The sequence below is a fragment of the Coregonus clupeaformis genome, unplaced genomic scaffold (genome assembly GCF_020615455.1).
Source record: "Coregonus clupeaformis isolate EN_2021a unplaced genomic scaffold, ASM2061545v1 scaf0140, whole genome shotgun sequence".
In the NCBI taxonomy this organism is placed as follows: Eukaryota; Metazoa; Chordata; class Actinopteri; order Salmoniformes; family Salmonidae; genus Coregonus; species Coregonus clupeaformis.
The window spans coordinates 504,841-532,036 of NW_025533595.1; the positions used below are offsets into that span (position 1 = coordinate 504,841).

Consider the following 27,196-nt stretch of genomic DNA (forward strand, 5'->3'; position numbering starts at 1 on the left):
CAAACAAAAAGGACACTTTGGAGATTTGGCTGGAAAGACCTGAAACTGAGAAAGGAAAGGCCATGTTCACTTCATTTCTCATCTATTCAAAGCAGATAATTCAATTAGTAGAGCCTATCGTCCAATTATAGATATAGGTGGTGGTTCCCTTCCTGACTGTCAGCCTTTTCCTCTGATTGCAGGAGACTGTGCCTGTTATAACTGTTTTATCTTCTATGTGCGGAGAAAAATGTGCGGTCTGGTTGGCTTAATATAAGGAATTAGAAATTATTTATACTTTTACTTTTGATACTTAAGTATATTTAAAGCTAAATACTTTTAGAATTTTACTCAAGTAGTATTTTACTGGGTGACTTTCACTTTTACTTGAGTCATTTTCTATTAAGGTATCTTTACTTTTCCTCAAGTTTGACAATTGAGTACTTTTTCCACCACTGCCCACTCTCTTGAGTGTTCTATGCAAAGAGAGGTAGTTAGTCACTCAGGACTCCATTTCTTCACAGGGGAGAGGCAAGAGTTGAGTGATAGGAGCTCTCTAAGCAAACATTACACTTTAGTGCCAAACTGCAGATAGTGGACGCAACTGAAATTGTGAAATCCCCAAAGACTTTCAATATAATCTTATGTAGTCACAATAACTCCTCAACAAGTGCATAATGATGGATGACTAATATGGGAACAACTGCTTTTTCTTAAATGCAGCTATACTGGGGAGATGGAGGTTAACCATTACTATTTACGTAGGATTTGTATGCATGTTGGTCGGAACAATGGCCAGTAAATCAGTGAAGTGTTGAACTCTATGAAACAGCTTGGGCAGAGTAGACATTGTTTCCAGTCTGAACTGAGCTGTACTGGCAATACAAGCATCTGCAGTACTTCAAAGCAAAGCTGTCCATAATGGACTCTCATGAGGGTTAATGCCATTATCTTCCATGCAGATTAGAGATTTCCAGCCATATCCGGACAAACTGATACAGAGATGAGAACGTGAACCTAAAAGGCGGTTAACTTTCATACACTCTCCGACACGCTCAGGCCCTGTGTAGCTCAGTTGGTAGAGCATGGAGCTTGCAACGCCAGGGTTGTGGGTTTGATTCCCAGGGGGGGGCAGTATAAAAAAAGAAGGGAAAAAAAAGAAATGCATGCACTAACTGTAAGTCGCTCTGGAAAAGAGCGTCTGCTAAATTACTAAAATGTAAATTTAAGACTCTCCAACTTGGAGAAATATTTTGGGCTTTTCCCAGCACATCAAATAGATATTGTGACGTTTTTTTGGTGTTCGTGAGTTAATTGTTTGATGAAGGCCTCCGTATGGGCTCCGAAGAAAGGAAAGGCTGTTCAGAGAGCTAGTTTAACCACAGAGACACACGGTGCTGCAGGTGCCTCTCTAACCACTAGCCAGATCCTCCAGTCTTAGGGCTCGGGTGTATTCTCTCTCTACTCTCTCTTCAGACTTGGGGCAGGTCCAATCCAGTATCACACACAGTTTCTGGCAGCTATGTCTCTCCCCGCCACCCCATCCATCTTACTAATTGGGTCTTTGAGCGCTGCCGGAACCGTCCGGAGCCAAGGTCCAGAGGTTCTCCACACCATGGTCCAATAACACCCGGGACGTCGGAACTGGACAGTGGCCGTTCAGGTTCTGCATAGGACTCCCTATAGGGGTTGGACTAACTGTGCCATTCACACTGCTTAGAGGAGCAGGTGTTCAGCCATGCAGCTTCACCTAGCAGAGGGTTCTGATATGGTATCCTCATGTCATCAATAAAAAAAAAGTAATTGGATAATTGTTTGAATGGGCCAACCTGATGTCAGCTTTGGACCGGGCTGTACTCTAAACATGTGGGCAATCCTATGATCCCTCCTTTGGCCTTCCTCATCTTTCCACATGAGGCGGGGGCTCGGGTGAGTCGTGACAGGAAGCTGTTACTCACTTGTGGCTTCCATTAGGCCACATCACATAGACATCGTAGGATTTTAGTTTTTCATTCAAACCACCATGGATTACCTCAGGCTGCTGTTCCAATGTGTTTCTCCACCAAAAACGCTTACAGATTTCTCCCATCAAAACTAAAGAGCAAACCTACCTACCAGAGAGATCTGAAAATAAATAAAAATAAATAAAATAAATAGTCATTTAGCAGACGCTCTTATCCAGAGCGACTTACAGTTTAGTGAGTGCATACATTTTCATACTGGCCCCCCGTGGGAATCGAACCCACAACCCTTGGCGTTGCAAGCGCCATGCTCTACCAACTGAGCTACACTGGAGGAGTAGCTTTACTTTTGATGATGATGCCAAACACTCCCGATCAGAGGAACAAAGCTGATAACTGGGTATGGCTGGTTGGGGCAAGAACGGACCGGTCAAAATAACAATTACAGCGCTAAACTCACATCCCATGGTAAAAACGAGCCACAGTGGCCAAACTAAGCTGAGGAAACGACCGGAAAATGTGTTGCCAAACAACTCAGGGGTTTGTAGAATGAGGCATAGCCAACATGGTGGGGTGGCTGAACATAAGCAGCTGGGAGGAAATGTACCTCTGCTGCCAACAGTGTCAAAACCTTCCAACACTCCACTCTGGGCTGCTAAAGGAGATCTGAGGTGGACGCTTAGTAATTCCCCTTTCAGCTATCCAATTATTTCAGATCAGTGCAGATGAAGGATAGGAGACAATGTGAGGAGCTTGATGAAGCCACTTAAGACAACTGAGATGTATCCCTCACACACTCAGCGGAGTCAGTATGATATATGATAGAGGTGACGGAGGCGAGACGTGGTGGCCATGCCCCTGCCACCAGACAGTCTGGAAGGTGGGCCTGGCGCGAGTCAGACGAGGGCACTGCCAGGATGCTCTGTTTATTTACAGAACCACAATGATAAGCCCTGTTCAGAGAAAATAGGCCCAGACCTGCTGCCAGTAATTATAGTACAGCCGGTCCTATTTATAAACGCAGAGGTCCTATTTGTTGCCCCGGAGGCAGACTGGTGTGGAGATGGGAGATGATACTACACGCTACATTCGTTGCTTCTCCTTCTGGTCATCAGGGAGTGCAGCTTGTACAGCAGTGGTGTCGGTACATGCAATGCTTTTAAAGGCCACTGGTCATTGCTGCAACCGCAGAGTTACTCAAAACCCAAACGGGAGAAAGGCTAAAGTGATAGCGGCTTGAAAAGGCTACGTTGGTGTTGAACATGAAGACAAAACAGGTACTTTGTAACGATTTGGACTTCCACTGGTGGGGTTACGAGATCACATGACACACACACTAGGTAATAGTAGGGGGTGGACAGGCTCAGGGAGGTGGCTAGGGGTCATCTAGTAGGTGGAATGCACCAAATCTGCATCAGAAGAGGATGGCGGCCTCGCGACTAGCTCTTAGGAAACTTTTTACAAGCATTCCGCTACACCCGCAATAACATCTGCTAAACACGTGTATGTGACAAATAAAACACATTGATTTGATGGTCAGCCAACCGAGCCAGCTCCAGCTCTCCGGTCACCGCGTAACCCCTGACCGCCGCTATCAACGGCTTGGACAGCATCAGCCGGGAGGGACCATAGGAAGGACACGACACACACACACACACACACACACACACACACACACACACACACCCCGAGTGAGGCATGAAAGAAAAATACTCACTAAACAAGGTTGCAACGAAACTTCCTGCACAAACAAGGAAGGACCTTGGCATTTAAAAAAAATTACTGGTATTAGAGATTGGGATGATGTATCAAATCAAATCAAATTGTGTTCGTCACATGCGCCGATTACACCTTACCGTGAAATGCTTACTTACAAGCCCTTAACCAACAATGCAGTTCAAGAAATAGAGTTAAGAAAATATTTACTAAATAAAAAAATAAACTAAAAAGTAACACAATAAGCTTACATAACAGTAACGAGGCTATATACAGGGGGTACCAGTACCGAGTCAATGTGCGGGGGTACAGGTTAGTCGAGGTAATTTGTACATGTAGGTAGGGGTAAAGTGACTATGCATAGATAATAAACAGTCAATATAAATAGTCCAGGTGGCCATTTGAGTAATTGTTCAGAAGTCTTATGGCTTGGGGGTAGAAGCTGTTAAGGAGCCTTTTGGACCTAGACTTGGCGCTCCGGTACCGCTTGCCGTGCGGTAGCAGAGAGAACAGTCTATGAGTTGGGTGACTGGAGTCTTTGACAATTTCTTGGGCCTTCCTCTGATACCGCCTGGTATAGAGGTCCTGGATGGCAGGAAGCTTGGCCCCAATGATGTACTGGGCCATACGCACTACCCTCTGTAGCGCCTTACGGTCAGATGCCGAGCAGTTGCCATACCAGGCGGTGATGCAACCGGTCAGGATGCAGTCGACGGTGCAGCTGTATAACTTTTTGAGGATCTGGGGACCCATGCCAAATCTATGAAAGACAGACCACTGATACACATACATTGAAAGTTAGGTTGTGTGTTATCAGTCATCACTGATAGCATGTGAGGGTGATGTAAAGCTGGGGAAGGTTTTTGCAGATGCGCACACCATAGGAGCAGGACCTTTGGTGATGTCTTGCTCCAGTGTGATGGACCAGCACAGAAATTCCCTTCTGGAAGAGACCACAAAATTACAAAGTATGGCAGCTGGCAACCGAAGAGGGAAATGATGAGGATATATATCTTTTTTTAAATGAGGCAGGGCTGCAATTACAGAACTGGAGGAGATACTCTGGCTTGCTGGCACACAAATGGTTTTCTGCTCTTGGAGTGGGCTCAGTCTCTCTTTACTGCACAATGCTCTCATTAATGGTAGAATAACGTACCCTGACCAAAGACCCTTCCGTTGGATTAATGTGGTAATTACAACATTACCCAGGAGGCCTACAAACACTATGTCACAGGCGCTGAGGCGGAGGGCTGTAAAACGGTGTGGCGGTTCTGTTTCTGACTGTAATGAGATTAAGGATGAGAAATGTGCTTACAACTCCACCCCTCTGTAAAAGGCTGTGTCTGTGTGATTATGTCTTGGAGCCTCCTAGGTTTGAATGAATCTGAATGATGACATATTGTAAAAGGACTCCATCTCAGGAGACATAATATTACTGTTTTTAAATCTGATTAGTACACCTTATTGTGACTTAATTGTGTGTTTAAAGGCCGAATCAGAGAAACAAGCTGGAACCAATGTTCAAATTGTTCACACAGGTCTGTTTGGGTCTTTTGAAAAAGCACTTAGAAATACATGTATTATTGATATAAATGGAAATCCTGTGAAAGAGTTAAAGTTACATGCCCATATCTCATGGCCCCACTCGACTACACATTATCATATGTTCTCTACTATGGGGATAATATGGCCTTCATTGAAAGGTGCTACAAAAGTGACCTTAGCAGTTATTTCAACTGTTAACAAACCTTCAGATTCCCCCATCCCCCCTTACCACAAAAACATTTAAATACGATTCCCCCCAAAAAATTCCCCCCCATTTCTGCCTACAGAAAAGTATTCAGTCCCCTTGACTTTTTACACATTTTGATACGTTACAGCCTTATTTTAAAATTGATCTAAATAATGAAAAAAATGCCCTCATCAATCTACACATAATACCCCATAATGACAAAGCAAATGTATTAAAAATAAAAAACTGAATTATCACATTTACATAAGTATTCAGACCCTTTACTCAGTACTTTGTTGAAGCAACTTTGGCAGAAATTACAGCCTTGAGTCTTCTTGGGCATGACACTACAAGCTTGACACACCTGTATTTGGGGAGTTTCTCCCATTCTTCTCTGCAGATCCTCTCAAGCTCTGTCAGGTTGGATGGGGAGCGTCGCTGCACAGCTATTTTCAGGTCTCTCCAGAGATGTTCGATCAGGTTAAAGTCCGGGCTCTGGCTGGGCCACTCAAGGACATTCAGAGACTTGTCCGCAGCCACTCCTGCGTTGTCTTGGCTGTGTGCTTAGGGTTGTTGCCCTGTTGGAAGGTGAACCTTCGCCCCCAGTCTGAGGTCCTGAGAGCTCTGGAGCAGGTTTTCATCAAGGATCTCTCTGTGCTTTGCTCCGTTCATCTTTCCCTCGATCCTGACTAGTCTCCCAGTCCCTGTCGCTGAAAAACATCCCCACAGCATGATGCTACCTCCATCATTCTTCACCGTAGGGATGGTGCCAGGTTTCTTCCAGACGTGACGCTTGGCATTCAGGCCAGAGAATCTTGTTTCTCATGGTCTGAGAGTCCTTTAGGTGCCTTTTGGCAAACTCCAAGCGGCCTGTCATGTGCCTTTTACTGAGGAGTGGCTTCCGTCTGGCCACTCTACCATAATGGCCTTGTGGAGTGCTGCAGAGGCACTCTGGAGCTCTTTCAGAGTGACCATCGGGTTCTTGGTCAACTCCCTGACCAAGGCCCTTCTCCCCCGATTGCTCTGTTTGGCCGGGCGGTTCTAGGAAGAGTCTTGGTGGTTCCAAACTTCTTCCATTTAAGAATGATGGACCTTCAATGCTGGAGAAATGTTTTGGTACCCTTCCCCAGATCTGTGCCTCGACACAATCCTGTCTCGGAGCTCTATGGACAATTCCTTCATGCCTTGGTTTTTGCTCTGACATGCACTATCAACTGTGGGACCTTATATAGACAGGTGGGTGCCTTTCCAAATCATGTCCAATCAATTGAATTTACCACAGGTGGACTCCAATCAAGTTGTAGAAACATCTCAAGGATGATCAATGGAAACAGGATGCACCTGAGCTTAATTTCAAGTATCAGAGCAAAGGGTCTGAATAATTATGTAGAAAATGTATTTTTTTTATTAATTTTTTTATATACATTTGCTAACATTTCTAAAAACCTGTTTTTGCTTTGTCATTATGGGATATTGTGTGTAGATTGATGAGGAAAATGGTTTATTTATTCCATTTTAGAATAAGGCTGTAAAAGTGAAGGGGTCTGAATACTTTCCGAATGTACTGTAATTACTCATAATTTAGTGGAAAGTACTGAAACAATTCTCCCAAAATGGAGATGAAAATTATTATGTTTTGGACTAAATTTTACAAAATGGCTTCCTTATGACTGCATAATTAGTATTCCAGACTGGACTTGTCTAGCTGTCATCTTCACAAGTAGAGGGGTTACTAATCATATTTGTGGTCAGCAACGCAGGAATCCCAGTGCACTTTGACATTACACTGGTAAAAGGTTTACACTGGTCAAATGTTTACACTGGCCAAAGGTAACCAATTTACCACAAGGCATTTACCCACACACTGTTTTCAGTTCAGTGCTGAAGCGAGCAACATTTAGCAGCCTGCATTTGGCCGGGATCCAGCTTTGAAGTGTAGAAGCATTCAAATAAAGCCTTTCGGGACAATGCTACATTCTAAGAGAGGGGGAGAGTTGATCCAGGTCAAACAAATTATTTCCATTGAGGGAGTTCATTTGGACGGGGAGAGATTATTATTTGGAGAGGTATTAAGAAGTGGTTTTAATTCTCGCCCCCTGGAAGCTGTGAGCGTACATATGTTAATACAGGACTGCGGAGGCCTGCCACGGCTGGCTCTCAGGACCCTGGTGAAGCCCCTCCCGGACGCTGTTAAATCAGGGCTAATTAGGCAGTGTGAGAGGGGGATGAGGAGGATTGGAGGATGTGTTTCCCACTCTGATCTTCTAGTGCCTGCAGTCAGCCAGCGAAACGCTTCAAAGAGTGTTTGATCTCTCGCCCCAGCTAATTGGGCCACTGTGTTTCTACATGCGTAATTAAGAATCTAAATAATTGGTGACTGGTATAGTGTGTTGTGGGGAGCCTACCCCCATAATTATATTCTGCTGAAATTAAAAGAATATCATGTTGAAGGTGTATTATCAACACCTTGCTTGGGAGGAATAAGATATATATATCTCAAAACCTGAATTATTATTCTGTTGTCAAAGACCGTAGAGGAAGCTACTATCCCCCCCAAAAGGGGTTTCATTGCCTCACTGCTAATTTGCTGTCTACTGTTCTGTATGTCTGGAGGAGAGTGACGCTGTCTACTGTTCTGTATGTCTGGGATAGAGTGACGCTGTCTATGGTTCTGTATGTCTGGGATAGAGTGATGCTGTACACTGTTCTGTATGTCTGGGATAGAGTGATGCTGTCCACTGTTCTGTATGTCTGGGATAGAGTGATGCTGTACACTGTTCTGTATGTCTGGGATATAGTGATGCTGTACACTGTTCTGTATGTCTGGGATAGAGTGATGCTGTCTACTGTTCTGTATGTCATGGATAGAGTGACGCTGTCTACGGTTCTGTATGTCTGGGATAGAGATGCTGTCTACTGTTCTGTATGTCTGGAGGAGAGTGATGCTGTCTACTGTTCTGTATGTCTGGAGGAGAGTGATGCTGTCTACTGTTCTGTATGTCTAGGATAGAGTAATGCTGTCTACTGCTCTGTATGTCTGGGATAGAGTGATGCTGTCTACTGTTCTGTATGTCTGGGATAGAGTGATGCTGTCTACTGTTTTGTATGTCTGGGATAGAGTGATGCTTTTACGGTTCTGTATGTCTGGGATAGAGATGCTGTCTACTGTTCTGTATGTCTGGGATAGAGTGATGCTGTCTACTGTTCTGTATGTCTGGGATAGAGTGATGCTGTCTACTGTTCTGTATGTCTGGGATAGAGTGATGCTGTCTACTGTTCTGTATGTCTGGAGGAGAGTGATGCTGTCTACTGTTCTGTATGTCTGGGATAGAGTGATGCTGTTTACTGTTCTGTATGTCTGGGATAGAGTGATGCTGTCTACGGTTCTGTATGTCTGGGATAGAGTGATGCTGTCTACTGTTCTGTATGTCTGGGATAGAGTGATGCTGTCTACAGTTCTGTATGTCTGGGATAGAGTGATGCTGTCTACTGTTTTGTATGTCTGGAGGAGAGTGATGCTGTCTACTGTTCTGTATGTCTGGAGGAGAGTGATGCTGTCTACTGTTCTGTATGTCTGGGATAGAGTGATGCTGTCTACTGTTCTGTATGTCTGGGATAGAGTGATGCCGTCTACTGTTCTGTATGTCTGGAGGAGAATGATGCTGTCTACTGTTCTGTATGTCTGGGATAGAGTGATGCTGTCTACTGTTCTGTATGTCTGGGATAGAGTGATGCTGTCTACGGTTCTGTATGTCTGGGATAGAGTGATGCTGTCTACTGTTCTGTATGTCTGGGATAGAGTGATGCTGTCTACAGTTCTGTATGTCTGGGATAGAGTGATGCTGTCTACTGTTTTGTATGTCTGGAGGAGAGTGATGCTGTCTACTGTTCTGTATGTCTGGAGGAGAGTGATGCTGTCTACTGTTCTGTATGTCTGGAGGAGAGTGATGCTGTCTACTGTTCTGTATGTCTGGGATAGAGTGATGCTGTCTACTGTTCTGTATGTCTGGGGTGGAGTGATGAGTGTCATGTTTTGTATGTATAACTGTAAGTGAGCTGTGGAAAGACAACACATCCTCATCATCAGGTGTTGTCATAGCTGTGTTTAAACAGGAAGCCCAATTATGATATATTTGCAACTAATTGGTCTTTTGACCAATCAGATCAGATATTTTGTCAATAACTGGGGAACAAATCTAAATTGGGATGCCTGTGAAAAAGCAACAATAGTAGAGAAACTCAGAGTGACCCTTTGTCAGAATTAGCTGATCTCCTGTCTGTAGTCTCCTGTCTGTAGTCTCCTGTCTGTAGTCTCCTGTCTGTAGTCTCCTGTCTGTAGTCTCCTGTCTGTGCAGGGTCCAGGGTGTCTCGCCGTTGCCATGGATCACTGCTACAGTCAGGTCGGGGTCGCTGTCGAAGACAGTCAGCTCTTCCAGCAATGTTACGTGCCGGTCGATCGCCACGGTGACCACTGAACCGCTCCGCTCCGTCATCACAGTCCACTGCACAACAATGGGAGGGAAAAGGTAAAGGTGGATATCTAGTCAGTTGACCAACTGAATGCAATCAACTGAAATGTGTCTTCCGCATTTAACCCAACCCCTCTGAATCAGAGAGGTGCGGGGGGCTGCCTTAATCGGCATCCACGTCTTCGGCGCCCAGGGAACAGTGGGTTAACTGCCTTGCTCAGGGGCAGAACGACAGATTTTTAACTTGTCAGCTCGGGGATTCGATCGAAGAGACCACAGCACTTAGAAATGGCCCCAAACACTGGAACTGGGACAGCGCATGGCCGGGGATGAATCTATATGGCTTGTGGCAAAAACAGTATAGTTGACATTACATGTTTATGGTAAGAACAAGGGTCAGAGAGAAACACAGCTGCATCCAAAAGTGATGGGAGATCCTACATCACCCCAGCCACCCTACAATCATAACGTAAAACAGTTTATGAGCCAAAACACATTTCCATATAATACAATAATGTAGTGTTGTATAGGATTTAAAGTAGCCTATCTGTAGCCTGTTGTTGTTCAATGTACACTGCAATTTCATATTCCAACTCAAGGGAAGTCAAGGTCAGTCAATTGAGTGCAGAACTCAACACACAACTCCACATCTAATATGCATGTTGTGTAACAAAGTGATACATAGTGGCACCTGTTTTGAGGACGTCTAAAATATTATACTAGACTCCTTAGTCAGTACATTGAACCAACATTCCACCGCCCCATGTCGTCTGGTCTGAAAGCAAGTATTTGCTGCCCTCTTCTGCCAGAGACATGTCATTGCATATATGACACAGCTGTGTTGTTCAACGTAGCAACCTTTCTCTTGATTCCTCTCCGGCTGAAGTGTCTCAGAATACTTCTTGCCAAGTAACCTGCCTATGGCAGTAGCAACTTGACAGCTCAGATTTCTAGCTAATAAAACACGTGTCGTACTCTGACACGCTCAGAGCCATAGTTGTGCTTGACAAGCAAAAATAGAAACTCAAACTGCTGAACTCACAGGAACAAAATGTATTCCAAGTTAATTTTCCTTGTGCACATCTACAAACAAAACATCTTAAAATGGCAAACTTTCAAATATTTACTAATAATGTAGTTCCCCAGAAACTACGCAAACGTGGAAGTAAAGTTCTGCATATAATTGGAGCATGCACCGGTGTAAGTACACCAAAGCAGACAGTAGAGGGCAAAGTTGAGCCATTTCTTGCACATTGGTTAATTTTCTGTAGAAAAATAAAGTCTTTACATGTGAATAGGCGTTAGTTAGAAGTACCTTTGGTTTAACCACCTAGAGAGTACCACAATTTGAGTCATAATACCCATAAACGTAGCAGTCAAATAGGGAAATTGTTCTAATCGTTTTTCCACCATTCATTTCTCCCATACGGGATTTTAGAAACACTTAAAAAAAGGTATGTGTTTCATGTAGGCTTACCCTGGTGTGATGTTTTGATAACCTTCTAAATCTCTCTCGGACAACGTGATTTTTATCAAAATATTCATCTCTATTTACCGCCAACAAATGAAACGCTAATTAGCTGCTAATGTGGCTATGATAAAGAACTACAAATGCCATGATCTGGACGAGAATGCCGAATCGAGGCAAAGGTAAGAATCTCTGGATTAACTATCTAATGTTAGCTAAATATAGTAATTAATAAATTGGCAAAATGTATTTAAATGTACCTGTTAGCAAAGGTGCCAGCTAGAGATGACGTGCAGGAGCTTGCTAGGATGTGTTGTCTTGCATGATGTCTACTTTGATGGCAATTAGCGTTTTCGAATCTGAAAGTAAATAGAGCTGAATTTATTGATAAAAGTCACCTTGTTTGAAAGAGATTTACATGGTTATCGAAACGTTACGCCAGGGTAAGCCTACACGAAACACAGCCCTTATTTTTAAGTGTTTCTCAAAATCCCCTGGAAAAACGATTGGAACTATTTCCCTGTTTCAACACTAGGTTTTATGGGTATTGTGACACCTCCACTGTGGGGCTCTATTCCTCTCTGACTAAATCTACCTCTTCACAAATCTTTCAAAGATTGTTACCATACGATAAATCATGACAATTGTCTATGCATCTTATAATATGCCATTTAGCAGACACTTTCATCCGAAGCAACTTAGTCATGCATATATTTAACGTACTGTATGGGTGGTCCCGGGAATCAAACTCACTATCCTGGCGTTGCAGGCGCCATGCTCTACTAACTGAACTACAGAGGACTATATTGACCATTTTCTGTCAATAATTGTATACAGTATTAATTTATACTGTTGTGTTTCAACAGCAAACTGTTTGGTCTTTGTCCACCACACATTCAATTCAGAGCTCACATTTTTTCAGGTTTCTTTTTTTAATAAATGAGGTTCCTCTTGCATTTATACAGTTTAAGGCATCATGCACACACAAAGCGATACAAACGCATACGCTTATTTTACCTAAAATCCTAATAGGCTCTAACTTTTATTTATAGATTTGCTGGTTAAAAATAAGACTATACAAATATGGCGTTAGCTGGCATGTCAGTGAATCTAAAAGCAGGCGTTTGTGCCCGACCATAACCTGCTTTCACAGTATTTGTAAACATGGCTTCAGCAAAATAGATCTGAGATAGAGGGCATGCTTTGAACATTGGCAGAAGTTCCCACGAAGCATGCAGTTATTCGTCCTAAATAATATGTACAATGCAGGTTTACCTTAAACACAGATATTCAGGTCTTTACCATTATCAAGATATGAGTCAGATATTAAACAAACATTATGAAAAATGACAGACAGACAGAACGTAATATTGTTATATCCTGTCCCAGAGTCCCAGTCCGCTTGATCCAGGAAGACACGTTGTGGAGGTGGGAAGGATTTGGCACAGTGTTGTGTCCAGTTGTGCTCTTGTTTCTACTATACAACGTTGAAAACCATGGATAGATACTGTTCATAGGACACCTGGATCCAGCCGTCTTGGTCCGTGTCGTACCTCCTGAACACGTCGGTCAACCTCTGAAAGTGACAAATGAAAAATAACTATTAAAAAAAATCTAAGATAATATATTACAGTGGATCTAGAGATCCATAGATCTTGACTTAAACATACTAGCCAGTACAGTTGCCATGTTGGTTAATAAACCTTGTTGACCGCTTTCCCAGAAACAGATTGTGGCGCAGTGGTCTAAGGCACTGCATCGCAGTGCTAGCTGTGCCACTATCAATCAATCAATTTTATTTTATATAGCCCTTCTTACATCAGCTAATATCTCGAAGTGCTGTACAGAAACCCAGCCTAAAACCCCAAACAGCTAGTAATGCAGGTGTAGAAGCACAGTGGCTAGGAAAAACTCCCTAGAAAGGCGAAAGCCTAGGAAGAAACCTAGAGAGGAACCAGGCTATGAGGGGTGGCCAGTCCTCTTCTGGCTGTGCCGGGTGGAGATTATAACAGAACCATGCCAAGATGTTCAAAAATGTTCATAAGTGACAAGCATGGTCAAATAATAATCAGGAATAAATCTCAGTTGGCTTTTCATAGCCGATCATTAAGAGTTGAAAACAGCAGGTCTGGGACAGGTAGGGGTTCCATAACCGCAGGCAGAACAGTTGAAACTGGAATAGCAGCAAGGCCAGGCGGACTGGGGACAGCAAGGAGTCACCACGGCCGGTAGTCCCGACGTATGGTCCTAGGGCTCAGGTCTCTCAGTTGGCTTTTCATAGCCACTAGAGATCCTGGTTTGAATCCAGGCTCTGTCGTAGCCGGCCGCGACCGGGAGACCCATGGGGCGGCGCACAATTGGCCCAGCGTCGTCCAGGGTAGGGGAGGGAATGGCTGGCAGGGATGTAGCTCAGTTGGTAGAGCATGGCGTTTGCAACGCCAGGGTTGTGGGTTCGATTCCCACGGGGGGCCAGTATGAAAAAATTAAATAAAGTATGCACTCACTAACTGTAAGTCGCTCTGGATAAGAGCGTCTGCTAAATGACTAAAATGGAAAATGTAATTAAGCCTAGTCCAGAACTATAAAGCATTCAAAATTGAGATTCTCCATTGAAATAGTTTAGTTCAGGACTGGGCTTTATCTGTGTCTGGGAAACCAGCCCAAAACATCTTAATTAATTTACAGACAAGAGTATGTCCAAGAAAAACCACTGGTCAAGGTCAGAAATCTAATTTGCAAAGAGTCTCTAAAATGTCATGTACATAAATGAAAAGATGCCATGTTGAACCAACCCAAAGTCCAATCTCAATATGGGCTGTATATACTGGGGTGACAATGTAGGCTACACACCCAGTGGTACATTCTACAGTGCTAAAGACACCGTGGTACATTCTAGGAGCGCTAAACACACCGTGGTACATTCTAGAGCGCTAAACACCCAGTGGTACATTCTACAGTGCTAAACACACCGTGGTACATTCTAGGAGCGCTAAACACACCGTGGTACATTCTAGAGCGCTACACACCCAGTGGTACATTCTAGAGCACTACACACCCAGTGGTACATTCTAGAGCGCTAAACACCCAGTGGTACATTCTAGAGCACTACACACCCAGTGGTACATTCTAGAGCGCTAAACACCCAGTGGTACATTCTAGAGCGCTAAACACCCAGTGGTACATTCCAGAGTGCTACACAACCAGTGGTACATTCCAGAGTGCTACACAACCAGTGGTACATTCTACAGTGGTACATTCTACAGTGCTACACAACCAGTGGAACATTATATAGTGCTACACAACCAGTGGAACATTCTAGAGTGTTAAACACCAAGTGGTACATTCTAGAGCGCTAAACACCCAGTGGTACATAACCAGTGGTACATTCTAGCGTGCTAAACACCCCGTGGTACATTCTAGAGCGCTAAACACCCAGTGGTACATTCTAGAGCACTACACACCCAGTGGTACATTCTAGAGCGCTAAACACCCAGTGGTACATTCTAGAGCGCTAAACACCCAGCGGTACATCCCAGAGTGCTACACAACCAGCGGTACATTCCAGAGTGCTACACAACCAGTGGTACATTCCAGAGTGCTACACAACCAGTGGTACATTCCAGAGTGCTACACAACCAGTGGTACATTCTACAGTGCTAAACACCCCGTGGTACATTCTAGAGTGCCAAACACCCCGTGGTACATTCTGCAGTGGTACACAACCAGTGGAACATTCTAGAGCGCTAAACACCCATTGGTACATTCTAGAGCGCTACACACCCAGCGGTACATTCTAGAGCGCTACACACCCAGCGGTACATTCCAGAGTGCTAAACACCCAGCGGTACATTCCAGAGTGCTACACAACCAGTGGTACATTCCAGAGTGCTACACAACCAGTGGTACATTCCAGAGTGCTACACAACCAGTGGTACATTCCACAGTGGTACATTCTACAGTGCTACACAACCAGTGGAACATTCTATAGTGCTACACAACCAGTGGTACATTCTAGAGCGCTAAACACCCAGTGGTACATAACCAGTGGTACATTCTAGAGTGCTAAACACCCTGTGGTACATTCTAGAGCGCTAAACACCCAGTGGTACATTCTAGAGTGCTAAACACCCAGTGGTACAAAACCAGTGGTACATTCTAGTGTGCTAAACACCCCGTGGTACATTCTAGAGCGCTAAACACCCAGTGGTACATTCTAGAGTGCTAAACACCCCGTGGTACATTCTAGAGTGCTAAAAACCCAGTGGTACATTCTAGAGTGCTAAAAACCCAGTGGTACATTCTAGAGCGCTTAACACCACGTGATACATTCTAGAGCGCTAAACACCCAGTGGTACATAACCAGTGGTACATTCTAGAGTGCTAAACACCCAGTGGTACATTCTACAGTGGTACACACCCCGGGGTACATTCTACAGTGCTACATTCTACAGTGCTACATTCTACAGTGCTACACACCCAGTGCTACATTCTACAGTGCTACATTCTACAGTGCTACATTCTACAGTGCTACATTCTACAGTGCTACATTCTACAGTGCTACACCACTAGTGGTATGTGCACAGTAAGCCCATTAAAAGGGTTACCTGTAGAACAATACAACACTGGATGAAGTCATCAAAGGCCACTTGTCCCTTCCTCTGCCTATCAAACTTCTCTATGAGAGTGTTGTAGAACTGGTCTGAGAGACGATACCCTGGGGAGGAGGACAGAGAACAGTCAACATCACAATAACCCTTACCCAATGTGTAACATCCATAGGGCTTTCTCCTGTTCACTTCACATACAGGACTAAGCACTACTTCATTTTAATAATACAAGGACAAAAAAATAACAACAAAGCATGTCTATATCTACACCACAGGAGGTTGGTGACACCTTGATTTGGGAGGACGGGCTCATAGTAATGGCTGGAACGGAATGAGTGGGATGATATCAAATACATGAAACTCATGGTTTCCATGTGTTTGACGCCATTCCATTCACTCCGTTCCAGCCATTATTATGAGCCGTCCTCCCCTCAGCAGCCTCCACTGATATACACAACTATTTTGGCACATACAGTAGCTTTATCCAGGATCATGCATGTTGACCTTACTTAACCTTTAAGGAAGGGTATTAGAATATCGGGGCTGACCTTGTGAATCACATACATGCAGCGGTTGGCCCTCCACCAGTGTGGTCAAATAGAGAAAGCATACTTTGCTCACCGAATCCAGTCAGTGCCTGCTTGAGCTCGTTCTTGTCGATGAAGCCCGAGTGGTCTCTGTCGTAAGTGCGGAAGATGTTCTGCCAGTCTGTGATGTACTTCCACACGCCCGCGAACTCGTTGAAGTTCACCCCTCCTCTGTTCTCCCTGTCGAACATGGCTGTGAGAGGGAAGCCAATAGAGGAGTGGGGTATGTTCAGTACGGTGGAACGTTATAAAATAACATTGATAGAAATGCACTTTGTAGAATAGGTATGTTTTTTCTGTCTTATAGAATCGGGCACCATGTCATCTTTATTCATTTACATTTTTATCTGAAACGTCCTGAATTATTTTAACTGAATAGGTCTAGACCCCTGAGAACTACAACTAAGAAGAAAGGGCAGCTGGGAAGTGTAGTTTAATGCTGTAACACTAACACAATGGATTAAGGTCTCGCACGATGTGTTATGACACAGAGTTAAAGAAATCTTGCCTGTTTGAACTCTCCCTTGCGGTTTAATCCAATGATGTCCTAACAAAGGGCTTCATCACATGGAAGGTCTGGGTGGACACTACACTGCATGCTTCAGTACGGTCAGAGTGAGCTTTAAAATAACTTCATATAAAACTAGTTGGATTTTCTTAGTATATACACTGCTCAAAAAAATAAAGGGAACACTTAAACAACACAATGTAACTCCAAATCAATCACACTTCTGTGAAATCAAACTGTCCACTTAGGAAGCAACACTGATTGACGATACATTTCACACGCTGTTGTGCAAATGGAATAGACAACAGGTGGAAATTATAGGCAATTAGCAAGACACCCCCCAATAAAGGACTGGTTTTGCAGGTGGTGACCACAGACCACTTCTCAGTTCCTATGCTTCCTGGCTGATGTTTTGGTCACTTTTGAATGCTTGCGGTGCTTTCACTCTAGTGGTAGCATGAGACGGAGTCTACAACCCACACAAGTGGCTCAGGTAGTGCAGCTCATCCAGGATGGCACATCAATACGAGCTGTGGCAAGAAGGTTTTCTGTGTCTGTCAGCGTAGTGTCCAGAGCATGGAGGCGCTACCAGGAGACAGGCCAGTACATCAGGAGACGTGGAGGAGGCCGTAGGAGGGAAACAACCCAGCAGCAGGACTGCTACCTCCGCCTTTGTGCAAGGAGGAGCAGGAGGAGCACTGCCAGAGCCCTGCAAAATGACCTCCAGCAGGCCACAAATGTGCATGTGTCTGCTCAAACGGTCAGAAACAGACTCCATGAGTATGAGGGCACGACGTCCACAGGTGGGGGTTGTGCTTACAGCCCAACACCGTGCAGGATTTTTGGCATTTGCCAGAGAACACCAAGATTGGCAAATTCGCCACTGGCGCCCTGTGCTCTTCACAGATGAAAGCAGGTTCACACTGAGCACGTGACAGACGTGACAGAGTCTGGAGATGCCGTGGAGAACGTTCTGCTGCCTGCAACATCCTCCAGCATGACCGGTTTGGCGGTGGGTCAGTCATGGTGTGAGGTGGCATTTCTTTGGGGGGCAGCACAGCCCTCCATGTGCTCGCCAGAGGTAGTCTGACTGCCATTAGGTACCGAGATGAGATCCTCAGACCCCTTGTGAGACCATATGCTGGTGCGGTTGGCCCTGGGTTCCTCCTAATGCAAGACAATGCTAGACCTCATGTGGCTGGAGTGTGTCAGCAGTTCTTGCAAGAGGAAGGCATTGATGCTATGGACTGGCCCGCCCGTTCCCCAGACCTGAATCCAATTGAGCACATCATGTTTCGCTCCATCCACCAACGCCACGTTGCACCACAGACTGTCCAGGAGTTGGCGGATGCTTTAGTCCAGGTCTGGGAGGAGATCCCTCAGGAGACCATCCGCCACCTCATCAGGAGCATGCCCAGGCGTTGTAGGGAGGCCATACAGGCACGTGGAGGCCACACACACTACTGAGCCTCATTTTGACTTGTTTTAAGGACATCAAAGTTGGATCAGCCTGTAGTGTGATTTTCCACTTTAATTTTGAAGGTTACTCCAAATCCAGACCTCCATGGGTTGATACATTTGATTTCCATTGATAATTTGTGTGTGATTTTGTTGTCAGCACATTCAACTATGTAAAGAAAAAAGTATTTAATAAGATTACTTCATTCATTCAGATCTAGGATGTGTTATTTTAGTGTTCCCTTTATTTTTTTGAGCAGTGTATTTTCCATTCACATTCCGCTACACTTCTCAGACTCCAGAATGATCCAGTTGGTGAAGGTGTAATAAAGTGTGTTAATTTATCAACAGGGTGATTCTAGATGGATATGCCTTTTGAGACAAACAAACATCCTCCGGTTTGTGGGAAATAAATACTCCTTTTGCTGATAGCTGCATGCACAGGAGGTTGGTGGCGCCTTAATTGGGGAGGACGGGCTCATGGTAATGGCTGGAGCGGAAAGGTATCAAATACTTACAAACATATGGTTTCCATGTGTTTGATGCCAATCCATTCGTTCCGTTCCAGCCATTATTATGGGCCGTCGTTGTGCAAGTTTTTTTTGTGTGTCAAGGGTCAATGAGAGACAACTACTCACATATGATTGATCGGACCGTCACTGGGTTGAATGGGGTCCATGTACCTATAGAGAGAAGATAAGATGGGTGAAACAAATGAGGACTTTCAGCCGCTAAGAGTTCAATCGTACTGGATGACTGCCAAGTTAATACCTTTGGACTTCAAATGAACCAGCAGCACAAGAAGAAGAGGGAATTAGGCCAGGAGTTAGTAGTGGAGAACTCTGGTGACTTAAGCAACCGTTATGTTCTTATATTGGGTATGCTTAGTACCAAGCCAGTATTTTGGGTAACGAGAGAGAGAGAGAGAGAGAGAGAGAGAGAGAGAGAGAGAGAGAGAGAGAGAGAGAGAGAGAGAGAGAGAGAGAGAGAGAGAGAGAGAGAGAGAGAGAGAGAGAGAGAGAGAGAGAGAGAGAGAGAGAGAGAGAGAGAGAGAGAGAGAGAGAGAGAGAGAGAGAGAGAGAGAGAGAGAGAGAGAGAGAGAGAGAGAGAGAGAGAGAGAGAGAGAGAGAGAGAGAGAGAGAGAGAGAGAGAGAGAGAGAGAGAGAGAGAGAGAGAGAGAGAGAGAGAGAGAGAGAGAGAGAGAGAGAGAGAGAGAGAGAGAGAGAGAGAGAGAGAGAGAGAGAGAGAGAGAGAGAGAGAGAGAGAGAGAGAGAGAGAGAGAGAGAGAGAGAGAGAGAGAGAGAGAGAGAGAGAGAGAGAGAGAGAGAGAGAGAGAGAGAGAGAGAGAGAGAGAGAGAGAGAGAGAGAGAGAGAGAGAGAGAGAGAGAGAGAGAGAGAGAGAGAGAGAGAGAGAGAGAGAGAGAGAGAGAGAGAGAGAGAGAGAGAGAGAGAGAGAGAGAGAGAGAGAGAGAGAGAGAGAGAGAGAGAGAGAGAGAGAGAGAGAGAGAGAGAGAGAGAGAGAGAGAGAGAGAGAGAGAGAGAGAGAGAGAGAGAGAGAGAGAGAGAGAGAGAGAGAGAGAGAGAGAGAGAGAGAGAGAGAGAGAGAGAGAGAGAGAGAGAGAGAGAGAGAGAGAGAGAGAGAGAGAGAGAGAGAGAGAGAGAGAGAGAGAGAGAGAGAGAGAGAGAGAGAGAGAGAGAGAGAGCTTTGCAGTGCAGTAACGTGAACCACTTGTCATTAAGCCTTTACTCTGCAACGGCAATAAGCCAAGAGACAAGGAGATGTCTCCCACTGGACTGGACTAGGTCAAGGACCACTCTGCTAATACAGCTGAACTGGGTCTGGGCTGGGACCACTCTGGTAATACAGCTGGGTGGGACTAGATCTGGACTGGTTTTATAGCTGGGTGGGACCGGAACTGGGTCTGGTTTTACAGCTGGGTGGGACTGGCTGTGAAAGGGACTGGGTCTGTACTGCTTTTACAGCCTGTGAGACAAAGCTTCCTATGTGCAACACACTGGGCCTTCTCACTGTGCTGCCCGGTGCCCACTCATGAAGAGGGAGCAGGGAGGGGGGGACATGGAAGAAAAAGAACAGGGTGACCGACAGGAGAGGCTCAGTAAGAAAACAGCTCTATAATAACACACACACACACACACACATCGAAAGGCCCTCACACAGGTTTGAATTGAAACATAGTAACACTCTCACTTACATCTAACTGCTCTAGGCAGACTAAAACAGCATGTGCAAGGTTGAGCTCGACCTTGAGACAGAAAATCACCCCTCTCGCCCTCTTTCCTCTCCGACACCAAGTGCAGGCAGAGGGCTGAGCCACTTCGCCACAGAAACCAGACAATCTGCCCCTAGCCAAACATGACATTTTAGTCATTTAGCAGAGTGACTTACAGTAGTGAGTGCATACATTTATCATACTATTTCGTACTGGTCCCCCGTGGGAATCGAACCCACAACCCTGGCATTGCGAGCGCCATGCTCTACAAACTGAGCCACATGGGACCTAGCCTAATTGTGCATGTTCCCTGTCAAAGCCAGGCATGATTGTTCTGTGTTATTATTAGTCTGTGTGTGTTCATGAGGCGATTCAGGAGGAGTCAATGCAGGAGTTAATCATTAGTAGATGGGCCTAGATTCCCTTGGCACGTAGGTAGACCTGCCATTCAAACTACTCAGCACAGTGAATGCAATGCTGCCAATTTCAGCAACTACTAGGTTGGTGGCTCCGAAACCAAAAAATTAATCAAAGCACATAAATATCAGTCTGGACACATTTTGGCAGGTGCTTGGTGCAGACAGAGCAGGTGCTAGGAGGACAGTTAAATATGAAGAGCTAGCAAAAAGGTCCCGGCACCTATAAAATATTCCCTTTAATGAAAGACTGGTGATGTATGTCAGGGAGCGGCACTGCCACAGGGTCTGATGGAGAGAGACGGCATGTCAGCTCTGAGCAGAGGATGAGAGGAAACCAGGGAAGCCGAGAAGTGGGGAGAGGAGAGGAGCGAAGGATCGATAAGAGAAGAAGAAAAACGGGAAAGAGGAAAGGAACAGTGAGTGTCAGAGTGAGTGATAGAGTGAGTGACAACACCATGGGCATGGTCAGTGAAGCGCACGGCCGAGGATGGGGCACAGCTTGCATTCAGTCAGCAGCTTGGTCACAGTCACATCCTCATCATGACACAGTCCTACTAATGAACTGGACTGACTGTGTGAACACGGCTCCTGCCTGCCTTCCTTCCACACAGCCTGGTCATCAGTATTCTGAACCAGGGCTACGGCCAGATAACAGCTCCTTTCACCGCTCCTGAGCATCTTTAGTGTCCAAAAACAGTCGGAGAGAAGAATATCCATTCAATCCTTTTCAAAAACTGCAGTCCTCAATCGATTCAAAATGTTGAGGTTCAGAATAAATTGTTATTATCAACATGGTCTCAATGTTTGCTTTGCTGGAACAAGTGCCCAAAGGTAAACACGATGTTCAGTCATGGCAATGACTCAATCATGAGCATATCTCGCCATCCAGCCTGGTGGAAAGATGAATGTCATGCTGTGCTCATGGCGTTGGTTAAGCCACTCCTCTCTGTCATATCTCAACAACCAGAGGGTTTTGAGTTGATAATCAGGTGGTAGCTGTTGTCAGACACTTCCTGCCTCATACAGGAAGTACTCTCCCTGTGTCACCAGACAACCTTTTCACCTGATGGTCGGACATTTTGAGGTAAAAACAAAACGTGTCCATTTCAAGTTCAGACCACCAACTTTCCACACCAAGCTTCTCTCATCTCTGTCCTTAACCAGGTGTTGAAATGAGAGGAGGAAGTGTTGAGTTCTAGAGGAGGAGGAACGTACCGTTCGATAAGGCCTGCTGCAGCTCTGTGTCTGATATCACGGCGCTCCTGTCCTTGTCCACTCTGGGAGGAAACAAGACAGACAGACGGTATTAACACACAATACAGCCCTGTTGAAACCCTATAGCCATGCTACGCTGTAAGCCCCTTGTCAAGATCTCAACACTCCATTCAATGGGAGTGTGTGGGCTGGTCTAGGGACGGGAGGGACAACGGCTTGTGGGGATGGTGGCGAGTGTCGTTTTACAGGGACGCCCCGTGCCACCATCACAGATCAGTGAAAGGTGAAACCAAAACGAACCAACTGCATTCAAACAGGCTGATGACACGGGTTACTAGTGCTACACTGGTGTGTGATGTAATAGCCTGATTGTTGGCAAGAGGGCTATTATGGTCTGTTTGTGCAGTCTTGCCAACGATGTTTGGCATGACAACAAGCATAGGAGTTGGTTATGGTACAGCATAAACAGATCTGGGACCAGGCTAGCTATTATATTTTGAATGCAATGCCAAAGAAAGGAGGCTTTTCCATCAAGGGAAAATAGATTAAAGATGCACTGAATGTTTTCGCATTGAATTTACAATAGACACAAATATCGTATAGCATTCTATTGTAGAATCTCAGAACCCAGCGCCTTTCAGCACAATACCCATGCGCTGTCTGTCGCAGAAGTGTTGTATCACAAACTAATTAGCCTAATTTTTTTAATCGTGTTCCAATTGAACAGTATAAGAATGGTACAAGCTTTCTATTTAGACGTGGGAGACGTTTTGTGGGTTGAACATGAACAGAAATAAGAGGCCTTGCCTTCCAGTTCTGGAATAACCTTCTTCTCTGTGAAATGAAGCGCAATCCTCCCACCCTGAATGACTCACATAGCAACCCCTCCAACCCAACAACACACCAACTAAACCGCAGTCTTTGCATAGCAAGACGGGACAAATCCTGACCTTTCCATGAAGGCACGCTTTGTGACTTCCTACAGACTTTAAAAAGGGAAAGGTTGGTCAGAGGGGGTACCTAACATTAACCAAACACTTTTAGAGTAGGGTCTGTGCTGTGTCCAACTACACACTCCATTTCTTCTTCTTTTTTTCTCTCTCTACCTCAGGTTAACTTACCTCACTGGGTTTTACACAAAATGAGGTGAAGTGGGAGAGCATCATTAACATTCCTTTCCCTGGCCTGAAGCAGAAGTTGGAACCATCTGCCCATTTGCTGATTGGTGTTCAGAACAGATCCAAAAAATTATGTACACAGCACAGCACAGCAGCCATTGGAATCCTAACATTTCCCCAATCTGTCTCAGTTTTTCCTGCGGAGCGATTCAAGTTATGACATGCCTGGCAGAACATAGTCTCCCATTCAAATGGTTTAGCAGCTTATGTCATGCTGGTTCTCATGGTAGGGGGAAGAGGAGTAGCCCTTCTGAACAGGAGACCGGTTTTCAGCCAACATGACCCTAAACCAGACAGTGAAAGCAATTATTTGTATTGCCACATCAGAGATGTTGACCTAGGCCTAGATCCTTTGCTGTTCTATTTTAGGCTGTCTTTGTGGCCCACATTTTTCACAAGCCAGTGTAATGGAAACTGATGATCCTATAGGTGGAGAGTGGAAAAGGAACATTCTATGACTCAAGCCAAACAAAATGCTAAGAAAGGCACCAAGTTGCTAGTGACTCATGGATTTTCACTTTGACCACTCCAGTCATATGACCCAGGGAGGGAGTGCCAGCCCCAGTGAGTTGCTTGGTTGTGGAGTGTGTGGTGGAATACAGATTGCCAGATAAGACCTAGATCTCTTTCTTATAAATTATTCAAAAAAGGTGTTTCGGGTCTTTCTTGCGTGCCTCCAGCATTTTAATGTTGTGAGAAAGCAAAGCACCATGGGTCCTCTGCAGTATTACATAACTCAATACTACCACCAGGGGCAAGAGCAACTTCCTATTTTTCTACTACAACCTTATGCCAGCTCGTCAGTTATTACTGTATGTGAATTGTCATGCCTGCTCTCGTCAGTTCTTGTAAAATAAAGTTTATTCAAAGCCATTCTCATAAGATAACTGCCCGACAAAATAGAAACCGATAGTAAATAAGATTATTTTCATTAGATGCCATTGACTAAATCAACTCCAAGAAGTCCTTTGAACAACAATAAGGCCTTGTATGTGTGGTAGAAAAATGTCAAAATGCAAGAGAGTAAAATAGGAAGAGAGAAAAAACGTGCTTACTAGAACCAAATGACTGGCAAAATACATCCCAATAATAATAATACAAAATCCTACATTTTTCTTTAAGAAATTAAAACCAGTCTGTCAAATAAATGTCCTCATCGAACCATGGTTATAATATGAAAACAATAACTTTGTATGCGTACCGAAGCGAACATATAAAGTGTGCTATTACTATCTCTGCCAATTATGCGCTGTGGCAGCAGTTTTCAAAATGAAGCTCAAACCAAAGCGGAGTATTTCGATCGCCACGAAAGACGTATTTTACCTCACCTCTGAAATATATTCCAAAGAAAACCTTGATCCGGCGCCGGCGCTGCGTTGTTGTATTGTTGTTGTGGAGCTCCTCTATACGGACTACCGGAATGATATGCCATTTTAAAACCTTTAAAATTTGTGCTACACAACCCTGTACTCGTTTTCATCTGTGACACTAACGTTCGGTCGTCACAAGTTACCACAGCCACAAAGTCATAACTATGACACAACCCCGCCCAATTATACAATTTATCTTCTTAAAATCGGATTTTAAATCTAACCTTGACCTCAACCTTAAACACACTGCTAACCTTATGCCTAAGCATAAATGAAGACCAAAAAGCACATTTTTGTTTTCATGACATTTTACAATAGAGCCAATTTCGACTTTGTGGCTGTGGTAACTAGTGACAACCTGACATTCCTCGCGCAGAGGCGTGGCATGTAACCACTTCCCATAAGAAATGTGGAAACACCATAGAGCTACATCCTGAGTCCGTTAGTGACAATTACTCTACTTTCACACGTTTTGATTGGTCTTCTGCCCGGCCCAGTGATTTACCAATGAGGGAGTTCAATTAAGCTCAACCGCGGTGGGTAAACCGGTCCCGTGACGTGAACGGGTAAAAGCGGTGCGGGAGGAGTTATCATTGGGAAGGCAGATAAAGCGTTTTTATCAAAATAAATCACTTTTGCAAGTGAAAACACAAAATCCTTCTCATTAATCCACGTGTAACCTACGTCACTTTTGTTTTGAGCCAATTTAGCCGGGGCACCTGGCTCACGCCCCGAAGGCAGCCCAGTTCCAAACAAATGCAAACACTTTTCACCCACTACAAAATCCTCCCACCTGGGCAATTCGTGCCAAATAAATCGAATCCCTTCAATGCATTCTTGTGTGAATTTCAAAATCACTTTTTGCTGGAGAACCACAAAAAGTAAAACACCATGCTATTTTAAACTTTGACTAATCTTGTTAACACCAAAAACAAAAGTAAAGTAATCTAAAATGTAGCAACATAATTAAACGTTAAAGATTTAAATGATTTCCAATATGATAAATATGATTTTCACTTCTAAGAACTAAAACAGCTGTTTACCTCAGAAATGCTGTTTGCCTGTATTTGCTTTTATCTTGGACTAGTACACTCTCCGTGATTGGTCAAAAGCCTAAACGTCGTCAATTCTAAGTTTGGTCGCGAATTTCGATCATGCTCAATGCTGCTCTCTGTGGAGAATCTGAAGCTAGCAGCTGACCATGACCCTTTTCTTGATCTAGCTAGCTAATCAAGATCTGTTTATGTTCTATAAGCAAGTTCTAGACACCAAATTAAGACAAAAATAATTCTGCAAGAATTGAGGAAAGATGTTTTACTATCCAAACATTCTTCAGAGGCACACCGGCTGCTTTTCCACTTGTGGCTAGCTCACCTAGGCTAACATACTCTTTGGCTGAGTTTAATATTTTGTAGCTTGTCAATCTTAGTCAATGTAATGTGTGTATGGGTCATCGTCATCAGAGGCCTTCAATTTAGACAAATTCTGGTATTTATTATCATGCTGTTTGACTCTGTGTTGTAGGTTGGCAGCCACCGAAGGGATCAGGATAACGCGCAGAGAGCTTCTGAGGGTCAAGGTTGGGCGGACATGGTGACAACAACCCTTCCTCTCTCCTTTCTATGTCTGAGAGACTGAGGGGAATATGTTATGCTAACCAACCTTTATGGTCCCTAAACTTCGAGACAAAACATGTATAGCTAGCTAAGTTAGATGTATTGTGTCATGGCTCTGATCATAGCTAGTTGCAGTGGGGGCTGAGCCCCACCTGTTTTGAGCCCCACAATTTTAGCAACAAAAAAAAAAGATATATATACAGTTTAGTCAGCCACCAATTGTGCAAGTTCTCCCACTTAAAAAGATGAGAGAGGCCTGTAATTTTCATCATAGGTACACGTCAACTATGACAGACAAAATGAGATTTTTTTTCTCCAGAAAATCACATTGTAGGATTTTTAATGAATTTATTTGCAAATTATGTTGGAAAATAAGTATTTGGTCAATAACAAAAGTTTCTCAATACTTTGTTATATACCCTTTGTTGGCAATGACACAGGTCAAACGTTTTCTGTAAGTCTTCACAAGATTTTCACACACTGTTGCTGGTATTTTGGCCCATTCCTCCATGCAGATCTCCTCTAGAGCAGTGATGTTTTGGGGCTGTCGCTGGGCAACACTGACTTTCAACTCCCTCCAAAGATGTTCTATGTGGTTGAGATCTGGAGACTAGCTAGGCCACTCCAGGACCTTGAAATGCTTCTTACGAAGCCACTCCTTCGTTGCCCGGGCGGTGTGTTT

General features: G+C 44.4%; 2 protein-coding genes and 1 non-coding gene across 4 annotated transcripts; all 3 read right to left on the reverse strand.

Moving 5' to 3' along the window:
• Positions 1–7,942: 7,942 nt before the first annotated feature.
• On the reverse strand, positions 7,943–12,217 carry LOC121549683 (repetin-like). Its single transcript, XM_041861517.2, has 2 exons — positions 11,586–12,217; positions 7,943–9,890 (listed from the first exon to the last, which is right to left on the reverse strand). The coding sequence occupies exon 2, from the start codon at positions 9,483–9,485 to the stop codon at positions 8,517–8,519; it is 969 nt and encodes a 322-aa protein (XP_041717451.1). The 5' UTR covers positions 9,486–9,890; positions 11,586–12,217; the 3' UTR covers positions 7,943–8,516.
• A 492-nt stretch (positions 12,218–12,709) lies between these two features.
• LOC121549684 (programmed cell death protein 6) lies at positions 12,710–25,056 on the reverse strand. Of its 2 annotated transcripts, none has more exons than XM_041861518.2 (6): positions 24,857–25,056; positions 22,351–22,412; positions 19,124–19,168; positions 16,545–16,712; positions 15,930–16,039; positions 12,710–12,901 (listed from the first exon to the last, which is right to left on the reverse strand). In XM_041861518.2, the coding sequence occupies exons 1-6, from the start codon at positions 25,006–25,008 to the stop codon at positions 12,803–12,805; spliced, it is 636 nt and encodes a 211-aa protein (XP_041717452.1). In that variant the 5' UTR covers positions 25,009–25,056; the 3' UTR covers positions 12,710–12,802. The 2 variants fall into 2 exon arrangements, with proteins under 2 accessions (XP_041717452.1, XP_041717453.1); XM_041861519.2 differs by having other exon boundaries at positions 16,554–16,712; positions 24,857–25,053.
• trnaa-cgc lies at positions 20,930–21,005 on the reverse strand. Its single transcript has one exon. It is a non-coding gene; the product is annotated as a tRNA-Ala (tRNA).
• Positions 25,057–27,196: the final 2,140 nt, after the last annotated feature.